At 43.2% G+C, this 13,898-nt stretch overlaps 1 protein-coding gene across 1 annotated transcript in view; it reads right to left on the reverse strand.

The window, feature by feature from the left end:
* Nucleotides 1-18: 18 nt before the first annotated feature.
* The window catches only part of phactr3b (phosphatase and actin regulator 3b), a gene marked incomplete at its 5' end in the record, with an annotated part of 54,049 nt that continues 40,169 nt past the window's right edge, over nucleotides 19-13,898 (reverse strand). Inside the window, 5 exons of the mRNA XM_079185803.1 lie at nucleotides 19-111; nucleotides 623-699; nucleotides 1,436-1,576; nucleotides 1,796-1,857; nucleotides 3,517-3,572. Coding sequence (XP_079041929.1) covers nucleotides 96-111; nucleotides 623-699; nucleotides 1,436-1,576; nucleotides 1,796-1,857; nucleotides 3,517-3,572 — 352 coding nt within the window. The 3' untranslated portion in view covers nucleotides 19-95. The remainder of the gene's footprint in view (nucleotides 112-622; nucleotides 700-1,435; nucleotides 1,577-1,795; nucleotides 1,858-3,516; nucleotides 3,573-13,898) is intronic.

Here is a 13,898-nt window from a genome sequence, read left to right on the forward strand (position 1 = left end):
CCCACTAACTGTGGGCCGGGGCGCTGAAAGACTCCGTGCAAAGGGTCTTCACGGACTGAACCGGATATCGGCATCTCTTCACAGAAGAAACCTCGCTATGGCGGTGGAACCCTGCAAAGGGGGCAAAGGGAGGAAAAAGTGATGAGCGCGGGCTAAAATATTCACACACTGGGGTTTCATCAATCAAAAGAACTATTAATAGCCCCACGGTCAGTGCGTTTAAAAGCAGCCAATGGCCTCTCCTCAAAAAAAGGGTCTCGCAACCCTGGCCAACTAGTTTTTTTTTTTTGCTACAGAGAATCTTGACACAAGCAAAACGTAAGCTAAATATATACGGCCATTCATTATAGTGGAGAGGTGGTGCAAAAGGGTGCAACTCTCTCTCATCCCAAGGGGCCTGCTTTCAGCTAAATGTAAGCCCTAGGCTGCAGGGTGTGCACTCATTGGTGTAAAACTAGCAGATAATGCGACTTTGGGTCTTAGCACAATGTCACGCTGACTCTGTCGGACAAAAAGAGCAACAAGCATGGGCTGCAGGCCACCAGTAGAGTTGCAGTTTACGTGCGTTTGTCCAAAATGACATCACTTTGTCATTTTATTCGATTAGACATTTCAAACTGACCTTGTCAGATGCTTGCTCGAAGTGTGAACTTCCATCTCGTTGCTTTTGAACTCGTTCAGCTCCTTCCGTATCGCCGCCTGCGGGGAAACAAGAAGCGCAACGAAGCGTGAGCCCAGGCGTGTCCCCTCAACACAATCCACGGATGTTTTGAAAATGGAGAACCATAGCTGTCTAGGTGCAGATTATGCAAGCTTCACTGTGTCAAAGAAAAGGTGGCGGGGAGATGATGATGATGTCAAGCACAGCAAATATCAAAGTAACCAGGAGGGTTATATTAGACGTATGAACCGTCTGCACAGAGTGCAGCTTACTTCCTGTTTCATGGCATGTGATGAAACACCAGAAGGGACAATATGGCCTAAAATTGTTTATTATTATAATATCATCTTTGCTTCTAGGCAGGATGTAACAATAATTCCTAAAGATATACCTGAACCCAGATAAGTGGCTTAACCTGGATTAACCAATGGAGCATGTGTCAGTCATTGAACTGATACAGTGACACTTGCCCATAATGAGAAGATGAGCTTCATAGCTACTGTACTGTTGCTATTGACTGTGTTTGCTACAGGTTTGATGATGCTGATGGAAACTTGAAAACTTACAGTCCACAGTTTGAATACAAAACCATTTTCGTAAATTCAATTTCAGAGTTTTTAATACTTCCTAATGCCTTTTGGAGGAAACCCTTTTAAGACTTTTCAAGACCGGCAGAAACCCCGGAGAGGGGCAGAATACGGACACTTTATAGAAATGTTGTACTACCTCTAATATCTAAAGAGGTCAGCGGGGCTGTCCGGTGTATCTAGTTACCTTGTCAGCAGCTGACAGTCGGGTCCAGGGCTTGTCAGCCCGCCTGTCGTAGTCCTGAGCTTTGGCCACTTCCACATAGTCACTGAAGCGAATGAGGATCTTTCTGTCCCGCAGCTCGTCCACCGTCGGCCGCTGGTTCAGCTGGAGAACAAAAAACAAAAGTCAGCTCTCTCCAGCGTATCCATGCATCCAATCGCTAAAGACATTGTTGATACAAAACTGAATATTAAAAAGCGCAGCAGGCCGGGGATTACGGTTGTGTTTTGACTGGTTGACGGTCGGCGGGGGGGGTGTTGCCCAAATGTGGGATTTGATTTGAAAATGTTTTAGCAAACTGGTCAGATCACTGCAGCCGCCTACCTTTCTGTTCAGCCGCTGTTTGATTTCCCTCCTCTCCTCCTGTTCGGTCTGGTCATTTCTTTCTGTTGACACAAAAAAACAGGTCAAAATCATTCATAGACACTGACTATGACTCCATTAAATATTTAGGCTTGTTTGGCGCGATGCTCAGTCACTGTAGCAGTCGTGAAGTAAATACCAGGCCTCTGATGATTTCATGGGACTGGACAGGTGATAAAGTCTACGATTAACGGAGCTAATGTGTGGGATCCTCCTCACGATCAATACTCCTTAGTGAGCCGGTCTGCAAATGTGCCGAGCACGGGACTCACTTCAACTGTGTGTCAGTGCTGAAGGTGAGTTAGAGAGCGACACGACGGGCGGATTAGAGCCCCCTGATAGGATTTATCTTCATCAGATACAGCAGAAAGATCACTAGATGTCACTTCATTTATTTTGAATCCCTCTTGTTTTCAGGAAAATGTTGAGCCGTTGAACTAGTTCGGCAGCTTTAAAGTGAGGCCGACACCCTTCACGGTCTTTATGTGCATTTCAACTGAAGGCTTTTAGTTTGCGGTTAGGAGATTGGGTCAGTGAGCGTGTTAAGCGGGGTAGGGTTTGGCTCGAACACATGTTCCCGTGCGGAGAGAGGCGGGGGGGTTCAGCGATGAGACCGACAGCTGCTCAGAGACCACAGGTGGCCCCGGTCCACCACCAACGTGGGACTTCATTCCTCATAATGCTTCATAACCGTTCTGCACCACTAGTTTCACAGTTTGCTGCGAGCGCTACGATCTGACGCCTTCTCCCTAAAAAAGCTGTTCTTGTGAATTAAACAGTGTCGTCGCTTCGCCCAAGGAGCTCAAGTTGTTTCAAGGATTCAAATATGAATTCAAATCACCAAGAGGAAGATGCAGGAACTAACCATCTACCTAGTCTCTCAGGGAATATCACATGTAGTCTGGGGGTTTTATGGTCACAAATATATTTGATAATATTATAATAGTCGACATTTAAAAATTATTCTTGCAAATATTTAAAAATAAAAAAATGAATTGGGCTATAGTAATCCATAATGCTGTTTATTTTGTCAATTTATTCCTAATGTCTGAAATCAAAAAACAGCAAAAATCAATCAAACAAACAAACAACAGTTTAGTTTTCCAAAGCCAGAGGTCATGTCTCCATTTGACTTGTTTTGTCAGAACAGTCCTCAAAGTTATCGACTTTCCAACGATATCAAACAGAACAAAGGGACACAAACAGAATATTTTGACTTTTGACTTTAAAAAAATGACCCAAACTATAAACAGATTATTAACATAGTTGATACTTTTCTGTCATCAACCAAATGAAATAGTAAAAAATACAACAGTACTCATTACTTAAGTTGCACATTTTCTTTTTCACAAAACACCACAATAATCATAATTTTAAAAACAGTAAAAAAGAACAAGTAATAAAACATAGTGTGGACGTCTTATTTTGAAAAAACTTTAAGTCACATCACATTTAGTCTATGGAGATATTAAAGATCGCTTTTAGAAATGTTTTTAAAACATGGAGGCCAAAACCGGGAAGTCAACATAAACTCAATTCAACTAAATTAAGTTTGTAAAATGAAAGTGTAAGGAGAGAGATAGAGATAGAGAGATGTATCCACGAACAGAAGCATGCTGGTTTAGTCATCAGAGATAACATCATCATCATGATTGTTGGCCTCTACCGCCGCTTGAACTTACGCTTTAAGATGTTCCGACTCTCCAGCTCCTCCACCGCCGGCCTCTGGCTCAGCCTCCTGCGGAAAAACACCAGAATTACGTTCTGGACCATCTTTTGCCCCCTCGCACCGCTGGAGGGGGGCTTGCTTGACAACAAAGTCTTTTTGGGTCTCTTCACTACTTCCACCAACACTAGCACTTTGGATGCTTGAGCCGGTGCGCCGTGCGCCAAGATCCGCACATCCAAAACGCGAACACCGCGTCCCACCTCGAGAACAAAACGCGGCTTGTTCTATTGTAACATTTAAGGCTCCACATCGGGAAAAGAAAAAGTCAGGCTGCGCGCTGAGTGTCACGCGTCAGAGCCAGCTCGGTGAGGAGGAAAACAAGAAGGGAGACTTTCCCTTAAAGACCGGCTTTGGTTTAGGCGAGATGGGAAGTTTAGCTGGAGGAGCGCTGGTTGTAGTCCCGGCGGAGCGGCGGCGGTGTGGAGGATGCTGAGCGCTGTGAGTGGAGCGAGGACTGCAGCCAGCACAGCCTGCCTCCTGGTTTTTTTTTACAACATGCACAATACTCATGTGAAGGGGAGGGAGTGAGAAGGAGATTCCCCACGAGCGCGCGCGCGCGCGCACACACACACACCTACTGCAACAAAGTGAGTTGTGCAATATTGTGGTAGTAGAGCTTTATCATAAAACAAACAAAGGTAATTATATGTAGTTTTATAAACTTTGTTCAGGAACGGGACCACGCCCAGAACACGGCTCATTTCCCCGGACAAGTATTTAAGCTCTACTAACCCGTTCACTTCCTCTTCGGATCTGTTCTCTCATCCCTCCCCCGACCCCGTTTTTTGTTTCCCTTTTTCTCTCTCTCTCGCAGGATTACAGGAACGACTGGGGACTCTGCACCTCCAGAGCTTCCCAAGAGACGGCCCCCCATCCAACAGTCTCCGTTCCCTCCAGCCGCCGGACACCAACGGTCCCCCGCCACGTCCCTTCATCCCTCTACCTCTATCCCTAACCTACTTCTTTTCATCCCTCTACCTTGATCCCTACCCTACATCCCTTCATCCCTCTACCCTACATCCCTTCATCCCTCTACCCTACATCCCTTCATCCCTCTACCCTACATCCCTTCATCCCTCTACCCTACATCCCTTCATCCCTCTACCCTACATCCCTTCATCCCTCTACCCTACATCCCTCTACCCCTACCCCTACCCCTACCCTACATCCCTCTACCCCTACCCCTACCCCACATCCCTCCATCCCTGCAACCCTCTACCTCTTCCGCTTCCTCATCCAACAATCATTCCGTTATGCAATAAACCTCTCGAAACTCATATAGTTATGTGCGTGGTCCTTGCTAGTGAAATGATTGAAGTAAAGGAAAACCCATCTAAACTAACTTTTCCCCACGTTATCAATCTTTATAACGCACATACAGTGTTGGGTGTTATGTAGTATCAGGTTATGTTGAACTAAAGATAAAACTAATATAAAGCAAATGTAATATCTGTTATTAAAAACAGATAAAGCATCAGATGATGATGAGCGGGATAACCTAAATATTTAACGGCTGCACTGTAGCCTACTATGCAGTTGATCATCTTCACTATCCGTCCGACGTTTGTTATCTTCTTTTTAATTGTTCAGGCTAAATGTCAGAAATTGGTGGAAAAAAACACACCAATCACAATTTCCCAGAACACGAGTTGATAGCTTAAAATATCAAAATATATAAAAAATAACGCAGAGAAAAGCAAAAAACATCTTCAAATTTGAAAACCCTTGAACCAGCAAAAGTCATATCAGCACTAACGAGGACTACGACGTGTGGTGATGCAGTCATGTGGTGACAGATGAAATGAAAACAAACAGAGACAAGGCTGCTGACACCAGCTACTTGTATTTACACCACGCAGCCTCCCTGTTTAACAAGATAGGGTGGTTTGGTGGTCAGCGTTCCACGGCACTTGGATTTTTAGGATTCCTCGCATGATCTTCCAAGATAAATCTACACCCCACCCCCAACACACCCACTGACACTAGGTTTGCCTCGCAGCTGTCGAGACAGCGCCGGATTCCAAAAAGGAAAACTCTATGCCTCACAGGAAATAGAAATTGAGCTTTGTGTTTAAATTTTACCCCAAAAGGCTCCATGTCATTTATAAGAAACAAACAAAAAAACCTTCCTTGATCCTGGGGTTATATGGGTGATATGGACAAAGCTGATAGTGATGATTTAGAACGGGTTCAATCTCTAAACTACGGAAATATGAGCAGGCAAAGTCATGCTAAACCAGTGGCGGGCCGTGGATTTTATACCTGGGCCTTCAGTGCTGTTCTCCACTTCGAATAACTTCATTATGACGTCACAGCTACGGGTTATTATTTGTTTCGTGTAAAAGCCGCATATTCACATAACACTGCAACATTTGACAAATGAAATAAAATGTGCAGATACATGAATATGAGCATGACGGGACGCTGCGTCATTAACGGACAATATAGTCCAAATCAATGTAACACAATGACAAACTCACAAGAGCAGTCGCATATATTCATATGACAACAAATCAATCCAGCAGACCTGCAGTGGATCCACTGCAGGTCTGGATGTCTGGATGTCTACGTCTGCAAACGTCTACGTTTGCAGACGTAACTAGGCCTGCAAACTGCTCTGGTGGGGCCATGAATCCCAAACTAAAGATCTGATTGGTTGAATCAACAATATCGTCCCCATTCAATTTAAACTGCACATGGCTGCACTGGGTGAGTCTGCAGGCCTCGGGCCTCTCTTCTTACTAGAGACACAGAGGTGAAATCTGATTGGATAAAAGCTCTACTTAAAACAAGCTGCACTGGAAGCAGAGCAACTGAGGAGCACAGTAGCTGTGCAATGAGATAATAAGATAATGGGAAAAATATTTGTATAAATTATAATACATATAAGAAAAAATTAAATGTATTTAAGAAAAAATATTAAATTATAAAATAGCTATAACTTTGTGATTCTGTTTAGGCCAGCAGAGAAGGCTTTGCAGGCCCTGACGGCCCGCCACTGTGCTAAACCCCTGAGTGGTCAAAGTTAACCTGAATCAGACTTTTTGCATTATTGGCAGCAACTTGCTAAAACAACATATAGCCAAAGTGCAATAACTGGACTCAAACAACAGCTATATCGAGTTAAAGCTAGCTGGTAAGCTAGCCTTCTAAAGCTAAAACTAAATCACTGCTTTTTCCTTGGTTGTTAATTTGCATTTTAATTTGCAGCAACTATCTTAAAAACTATAGGCCACAGCACAGTAACTGGACTCCACTGTGCGACACTGCATCGCAATGCTACAGCCAAGGAGCTATATCGAGTTAAAGCTAGCTGGCAAGCTAGCCTTCTATAGCTAAAGCTAAATAACTGCTTTTTTCCTTGGTTGTTATCTGAAAATAAAAAATATATATCACTTTGATGAACTGACCTCTTGGTAACACATTCATTTATTCTGCATAACTTAACAAAGCAGTAGCTGTTGTAAACTGAATTGTAATGAAAAAGAAAAACAGCTAAACTGCTCAAGCTAACTAGCTTAGCTGATCTCAGTAGTCACAATTAATTCCTCATTTAAGTCAGCTCCGGACTGTAAATACTTATCAAAGTAAAAGGTATGTTTTTCTACTACAATATAATTAAAATGGGTAAAGAAATCATTCCAAAAAGGCTTAAAATTAAGGCATTACAGTGTTCCATCTGTATGCAGTTTACCAGCCTGCCTGGCAACTTGAAACAGAGTTAATCACAAGCTGTCCATTTGCCCAAAGGAAGAAAAAAAGAAGGTAGCTTTACAGGGGAGCCCCCAGATGTGCCCATGTGTTACTGAACGCAGTACGAGTGCACAGGACAACCGCTCCCTGAATAAACAGAGGTTAGATAAAGATAACTAGTCACCAATCCCTTGAGAAAATTGGCGCGAGCGTGTAATAAAATCCACTTTTCTAATCAACCGGGAAAAAGGGTCGGACCACAATGTATTCACACTCTTTAACTGTTGGGAGTTGGTGAAACTGTGATTCACACCAGCAGCGGCAGAACATGAGATGGGATGTTGTTCTGACCAGCTCGGGAGCTTAAAGTGCTGACAGATAAAGGGACATCACATTAACTGGGAACACGTCTTTTTCGGAGCAGGACAACCCCCGTCCCCACCCCTCCCATCTTTCAAATTATTGGTGTTCACAGCAGGGCAAACTAGCATCATCTTTAAATTGTCAAAAAAAAAAAGATCCCCATAGTACCTACAAGTGCAATTGCTCTTCCCAAGTCTAGTAAGAATACATGCCAACGTTAAGGTATGGTTAAGGTTAACATCATGGCCAAGGTTAATAAAAACATGAATATCAAAGAATATCAAGCTTTCTTGGAAACAACGTTGCTAAATTTCTTGGGACATACCGCTCTCAACTGTCGGTTGGCAGAACAACCTGAAGCCTGACCTGCTCGCAGGGATACACGCGACAAACTAAATGGAGGGAAAGCACCAGCACTGTCACTAGTTAATGCTAGTTCTGTGGGACAAAAATAAACAAGTCTGTTATCAGGTTTGTGTGTCTGGTGTGTGCCCAAAGATCATTTGTGAGGGAGGAAGCTCCGCTCTGTAACACATCTGCACGGTGTTTCCCCATTCTCCCAGTTCAACTTCCATTCATATCATAACAAAGGCACCAGCTGTATTCTTTTCCACCTGTTATTTCAATGTGCCACATACATATTCAATGAAAAAAAAAAGATTCTTTCCAGATGAATTCAGCTGTATCTTTTTCAGGTTGTAATTTGAGTGTGCACTGGGCAGCTGTGTCTTTTAGGTAAATATAAGTGTCCCATCATTCATCCATCAGCAGATATTCAATGACGCCGCCAAATACAATGGAAAACCTTTTACAAGCCGCGACATTTTGTCCATGGCCCTGTAAATAATGACACCTAGAGTGTGCACATCTATAATAAGGCCCCTGTACTGTGATAGCTTCAGCTGGAACTGGGACCACTGAGGGCTTACAAAACAGGACGACAGACATGGCAACATTGGAGGCTGAGAGGGGAGAATGTGCTAAATGGAGCAGAGCCGTAGTAGGATGTGTGGTCTGCAGCGGAAAACATTTCAGGTCAATAGCGATTGCCTCAGTTCAAAGAGTGATTCAAATCTGCTGCTGCAGCCACACTCTTGTGTGTTTTACATCAGACAATGTAGGTGCTGTGGATCAAACGCAAAAAAAAAAAACTAAATCAGAATACCATAAAAGCTAGAGAGAGTCAGCCTGTTTCTATTTTGCCGAACAATCCTAACAGGCCTTTAGTCACTGCCTCCCGCGGCGATTTTTGCGCTTCAAGTACTCGCCCACTCTGCTTGGTCAGAGGTAAAAAGTTCCTCGTTTGTCGGAGAACTCCCCGGCACGTCAAAGCAATGAGCTGCCTCTAAGAGCAGGTGCTGATGGGAATGTCAGCCCATGAAAAGTGGAGGAGAATGGGATGAGTCAGGCGCCACGGGCCGGGCAGCGGGCCTGTCTACTGCCCACTGAGGTGTGGCCTAATCCCGCGCCTCTTTCCACTCAGTGACAGAGCCTGAGGACAGGAGAGCCGTGCTCGGATGTGGAGTCGAGGGGGGGGAAGTTGCCAGGAATAATTAAAGCAACCCTCTTTAGTCTCAGCCTACCAGACGCTCAACGTTTATGTAACTTGGTCCAGGACTTGGTTGTGTTTAAGCGTTGACCTGGATGTCTCCCACTGTTACCGGGTCACATGAATATGAAAGACTGCGGCTTTTGCTGCTAAATTTCAAGTTATAAAAAAGCACAGTAAACCAACCACTCGAGAGCCTTTCAACTGCCCTTTAAAACTTCCTCCGTTCAAAGGCTGGCTGTGCTATTGATGATAGATGAATGGGGACACATTCAAAGACTCAGACATGAAACCAAGAATCAATTCTTCATCTAGCCAGTCGTTTGTCTCCGAGGCGTCGCCCCGTAGAGCAGGTTTTCACAGATCAAGCGGCCGATGGTGTCTGGCTCTTGAGCGTCCCGCTGGGAGCACAGTGTGGAGGAGGCAACTTCAAATAGCATAACCTGGACGCAGGTTGCTGCACATAGGCCGTGAACTTTCACTGCGAAGGAACTTCAAGTGGCTCCGTAAGCCAAAGCGCCATGACGCGCAGGGGTTTAAATTGAAGTCTGCCAATAGTGAAACAAGACTAAGAGGCTACAGCCTCGCCGGCAGCTCTGTGAGGCTGCACTTAGGCACCGAGACCTGTTTCACAATGACGATGCTAATGTGCTGATTTTAAAGACCTAGGGAAATGAAAAATGTATTTTCCAGGTTTTAATCCTGTGTCCCTAAATATATGTCAAATATATGGTTTCAATTGTTTGAGGACTCATCCTGCACTCACGAGTCCCAAGTCAGTCAAGTTGACGTCAATGTCAGATCCATATTTCTTGGGTTCCTGAGAAGCCAGCAGATATGCGGACCAAGACTTCCTTCTCCGTACTCTGCTCACTGTTTACAGTCCGATTCACGACTTGAGATCTGAGACTGAAGTTGTTTCAAAAGTAGCCAGTTTACAAGTTGATTTCAGACCATTAATAAGCTAAATCATGTGCAGACGATAGCCAGTGGACTCCAAGATTGCATTTCGGCCAAGCCGTTCTTGCTGTCTACGCAAACTGATTACCTGCATTCAACCAAAGGCTGCTCAAACGTGATTGGTCAATACTACAATAATAAAAAAAATCTTGTTGCCTTCAGATTCTGCATATGAATGCAGAATCTGTTCATAGAGATAAAGTTAATGTCAACCTTAACCGAAGTTGTTTTGTTGCCTAAACCGAGCTTCGTTATTTGATGCACTGGTGTGAGAATGTGTTGCACACTTCCAGCTGAGGTTGATGGTAATACAATTAGTCAACGAGACACGTGGTCTTGGTGGACAAAAATACATTTTCACCCACTAAGGGCGCTAGAGGATCACCGAGATGAAAGTGTATCCTAAGGTGAACATGAATGTCCAAATTTCCTGGCAACCCATCCAATAGTTGTGGAGACATTTCACGCAAAACCTTAAAATTTGAACATTACATTACATTACAGTCATTTAGCAGACGCTTTTATCCAAAGCGACTTTCAATAAGTGTATTCAACATCGGTATTCAAGAGAACTACTCGTCACCAGAAGTCATAAGTGCATCTCCTTTGCTAAACAAGAATCTAAGAGCATAAACCAGAGCAAACGTACAGTGCAGAAACAAACACATACAATAAGTGCAACGAGCTAACACGAATACAATAAGTGGCGCTCATACGTCATGATGGCGCTATAGTTGAAAAGTGACCAAAGTCATCAGGATTCATCGTCTGGGGACCAGGAATGTCTGCGCCAAATTTCATGGGTGGACCAACGGACCAACACTGCCACCCCCGTCCAAAGTACACTAACTGTCCCGAACGGACTGAACAAACATTGATTTCCTTAAACAATGGAAATCCATTAGCCAACATGGCAGATGTAACCTACTTAAAAAGCAATTACTGATTCTGTTTGCATAATAAACCCTCTTTCAGTCAGCTGGGAGGCCAGAATCAGTGCTGGACTGGGAGAACAAATGTACACCCTACTGTATCCGTTTATTTAAAGCCTGAGAAACGTAGCAGTGGGTGACAAGCAGACTAATTCAGCCACACATGACACGGGTCACGTCTCCTGAGCAGTGACGATGGAACCCTAACTTGGCATGGGGTTAGAAAGGAGGGGGAAAACAACCACTTTTCATAGAGTGGGTGCTGAGGCTTTGAGACTTTTGACATTTCAATTAGAGGGTTCTTGCAGCTAGATCCCTCGAAAAAAACCCATTGTGTAACGTTAATTACTGCATGTGGGACAGGGATGGTCTATAGCGGTGACAACATGTAATTTGAGGATTTCACTTCACTGCCATACTCTGTAGTATGTGCAGGCTGTGTCATCCGGTGCTTACGTCTCCCCAACTGCTTTATAATATCTGCCAACTCCAGTCCTGTAATTGGATTGATGCCCGCCCGTGATGCTGCTCGCTATAAAAGGCACAAATAGAAAACCGGAGAGAGACACTTCCTGGGAGAAACGGTCCTCGTGTGAAACCACAGAGACAAAAAGTACACGCTACCGTCCCTATTCTAACCCTCAGCTGACTACAGACGTGTTGTCACACCCAGTGGGTGGAAGCGGGGGAGTTGCAGGGTTTGCAACAAGTATTCAGCGATATTGAACACTGGTCTTTGTTTCAAAAAGGAGAAAGAAAAAGAACAGTACAAAAAGAAAATGTGTAACCAAGAACAGCACGCCACTGTGTAAAATAATCTTTGCGCACGCACACACACACACACACACACACACACACACACACACACACACACACACACACACACACACACACACACACACACACACACACACACACACACAAACACATACACACACACACGATAAAACATCTACGTGCTAAAATATATAGCTTGTGACTCACTCATAAACAGACTGTTTGGAACTGTTCCATAACGCTCAACCACAATCACAATCACTACTATATCAGACTAAACTACATATAGAAAGCTAAGAAATAGTAGCAGCAGTTTAGACGAGCAGACTACCATTTTGTGACGGTGTCGTCATTATATACATATCTTTTTTTATATTTTCCTTTGACATATTTAAATTCTAATTGATAAGCAACAAAAAGGCTTTGCTAACTAAACGAAGCAAGCGACTAGCTTAAAACTTATACTGTATTTAATTTAGTTATGATAAGATGTTCATTGGGCTGCACAATGTATTATTTTGTAATCGTAAACATGGTGTTTACTAGAAAGGTTTCTTGTTTTAATGAGTTATGACGTTCTAATGACGACAAAACCCAATTCTTTCTTTTTTGTTTTATAATGTATCGATATTGTTATTAAATATCATATCTTGTGATACTACGTAGTCATATCTTATGCATTTTCATTTGATGTTCTCTATAATATTGTGAGATTTTAATATTATATAGGTTGAGGCTTCAAATAAGCCCAGTGGGCTTTCTGCCTCTTCCTGCTCTGTTATATTATTTATTAGTTATGTTTTCTGTATTTTTTTAAACTGTGCAAAATAAAATAAAATAAAATAAATGAACTAAAAACTTAACTGGAAAAAGTTTCTTGTTTTAACAAGATGCTTTGATTTCATGTAATAAAGATAAAGTGTGATTGGACAAGATAAAGTCATTTGTTGTTATCACAGGAAACGTTTTTTCTGAAAACAGAATTATTTTGTACATAAGTAAAAAAAACACTGTAACGCTGTACGCTTTCATTTATTACATGTTATGGTCCAAGCAGGCCGAGTCTTTGTTGTGTCAGACATGACTGCTCTTCACCGTCATAAAAGCTGAGCTTCAGACATTTCTGGATTTGATCAAAGCGATCATTGACCTAGCGGAGAAGTGGAGGAAAACACACGCAGAGCATGCATTCATATTTCATCGCAGGTGAAGGGAATTATGAAACAGAAAATATTCTCTGCAGTTCAACACGGAAGAGCAGCCGGCCGCCATCTGACAGCCTGGAAAAAACCACCGTGTTGAGTCCCGCTCACAGAAATATCATTTGAAAGGAAAGTGATTTCAGATCAGCGACACGTAGGGAGACGATTCCTTCATGAAATGATCAATACAGCTCCCGGGGCTTTGACACTTATGTTTCCTTCTGGCCTTTGTGGAGCACCAATTGGCCGAAAACATGTCTCAGGACAAAAAAATCATTTCCCACAGAATCTAATTATTCAGAGTTAAGAGTGACTCCAATAAGCCAGACTTAAAGACCTGCTGTATGGAAACAACCTACTACACACTAGGAAAGCAGTATACAGTACATACTACATACTGCGTTCATCAGGAGTATGCAGATGACTTTACCACTATTGCAATATTATTAAAAACATACAACTTATTGTGCTTTTGACATTTTCTTTTGTTTCTTTACTTTATCAGATAATGCATGGTTAAAGTCCCCAAGCCCTCAAACAATTCATTCTAACGGGTCAGGGAAATCCATGAGCTCAAACTGCTGTTCCACAAATATTAGAGAGTTAGTCTTAGTATGTTGAAAACCCATGTCGAAAAGGGTCACGTTGTCTCAACAAGCATCCCTCCAGCTACGCCAGCAGATAACCACAGTTCATTCTATAAAGGGACGTTTGTGTTATGATATTTAAACAACCCTCAGCAGGGCAATAAAAGCCTCTCGTCTACCAGACCGGTCTCTTGGGGGAACTCCAGCCAGCTTACAGCGAGTCTGTTAGCGGGACAGGCCGGCTGGCCAGCTATTGCCCCCCACAGGCAGGT

Source organism: Pholis gunnellus (assembly GCF_910591455.1).
Source record: "Pholis gunnellus genome assembly, chromosome: 3".
In the NCBI taxonomy this organism is placed as follows: Eukaryota; Metazoa; Chordata; class Actinopteri; order Perciformes; family Pholidae; genus Pholis; species Pholis gunnellus.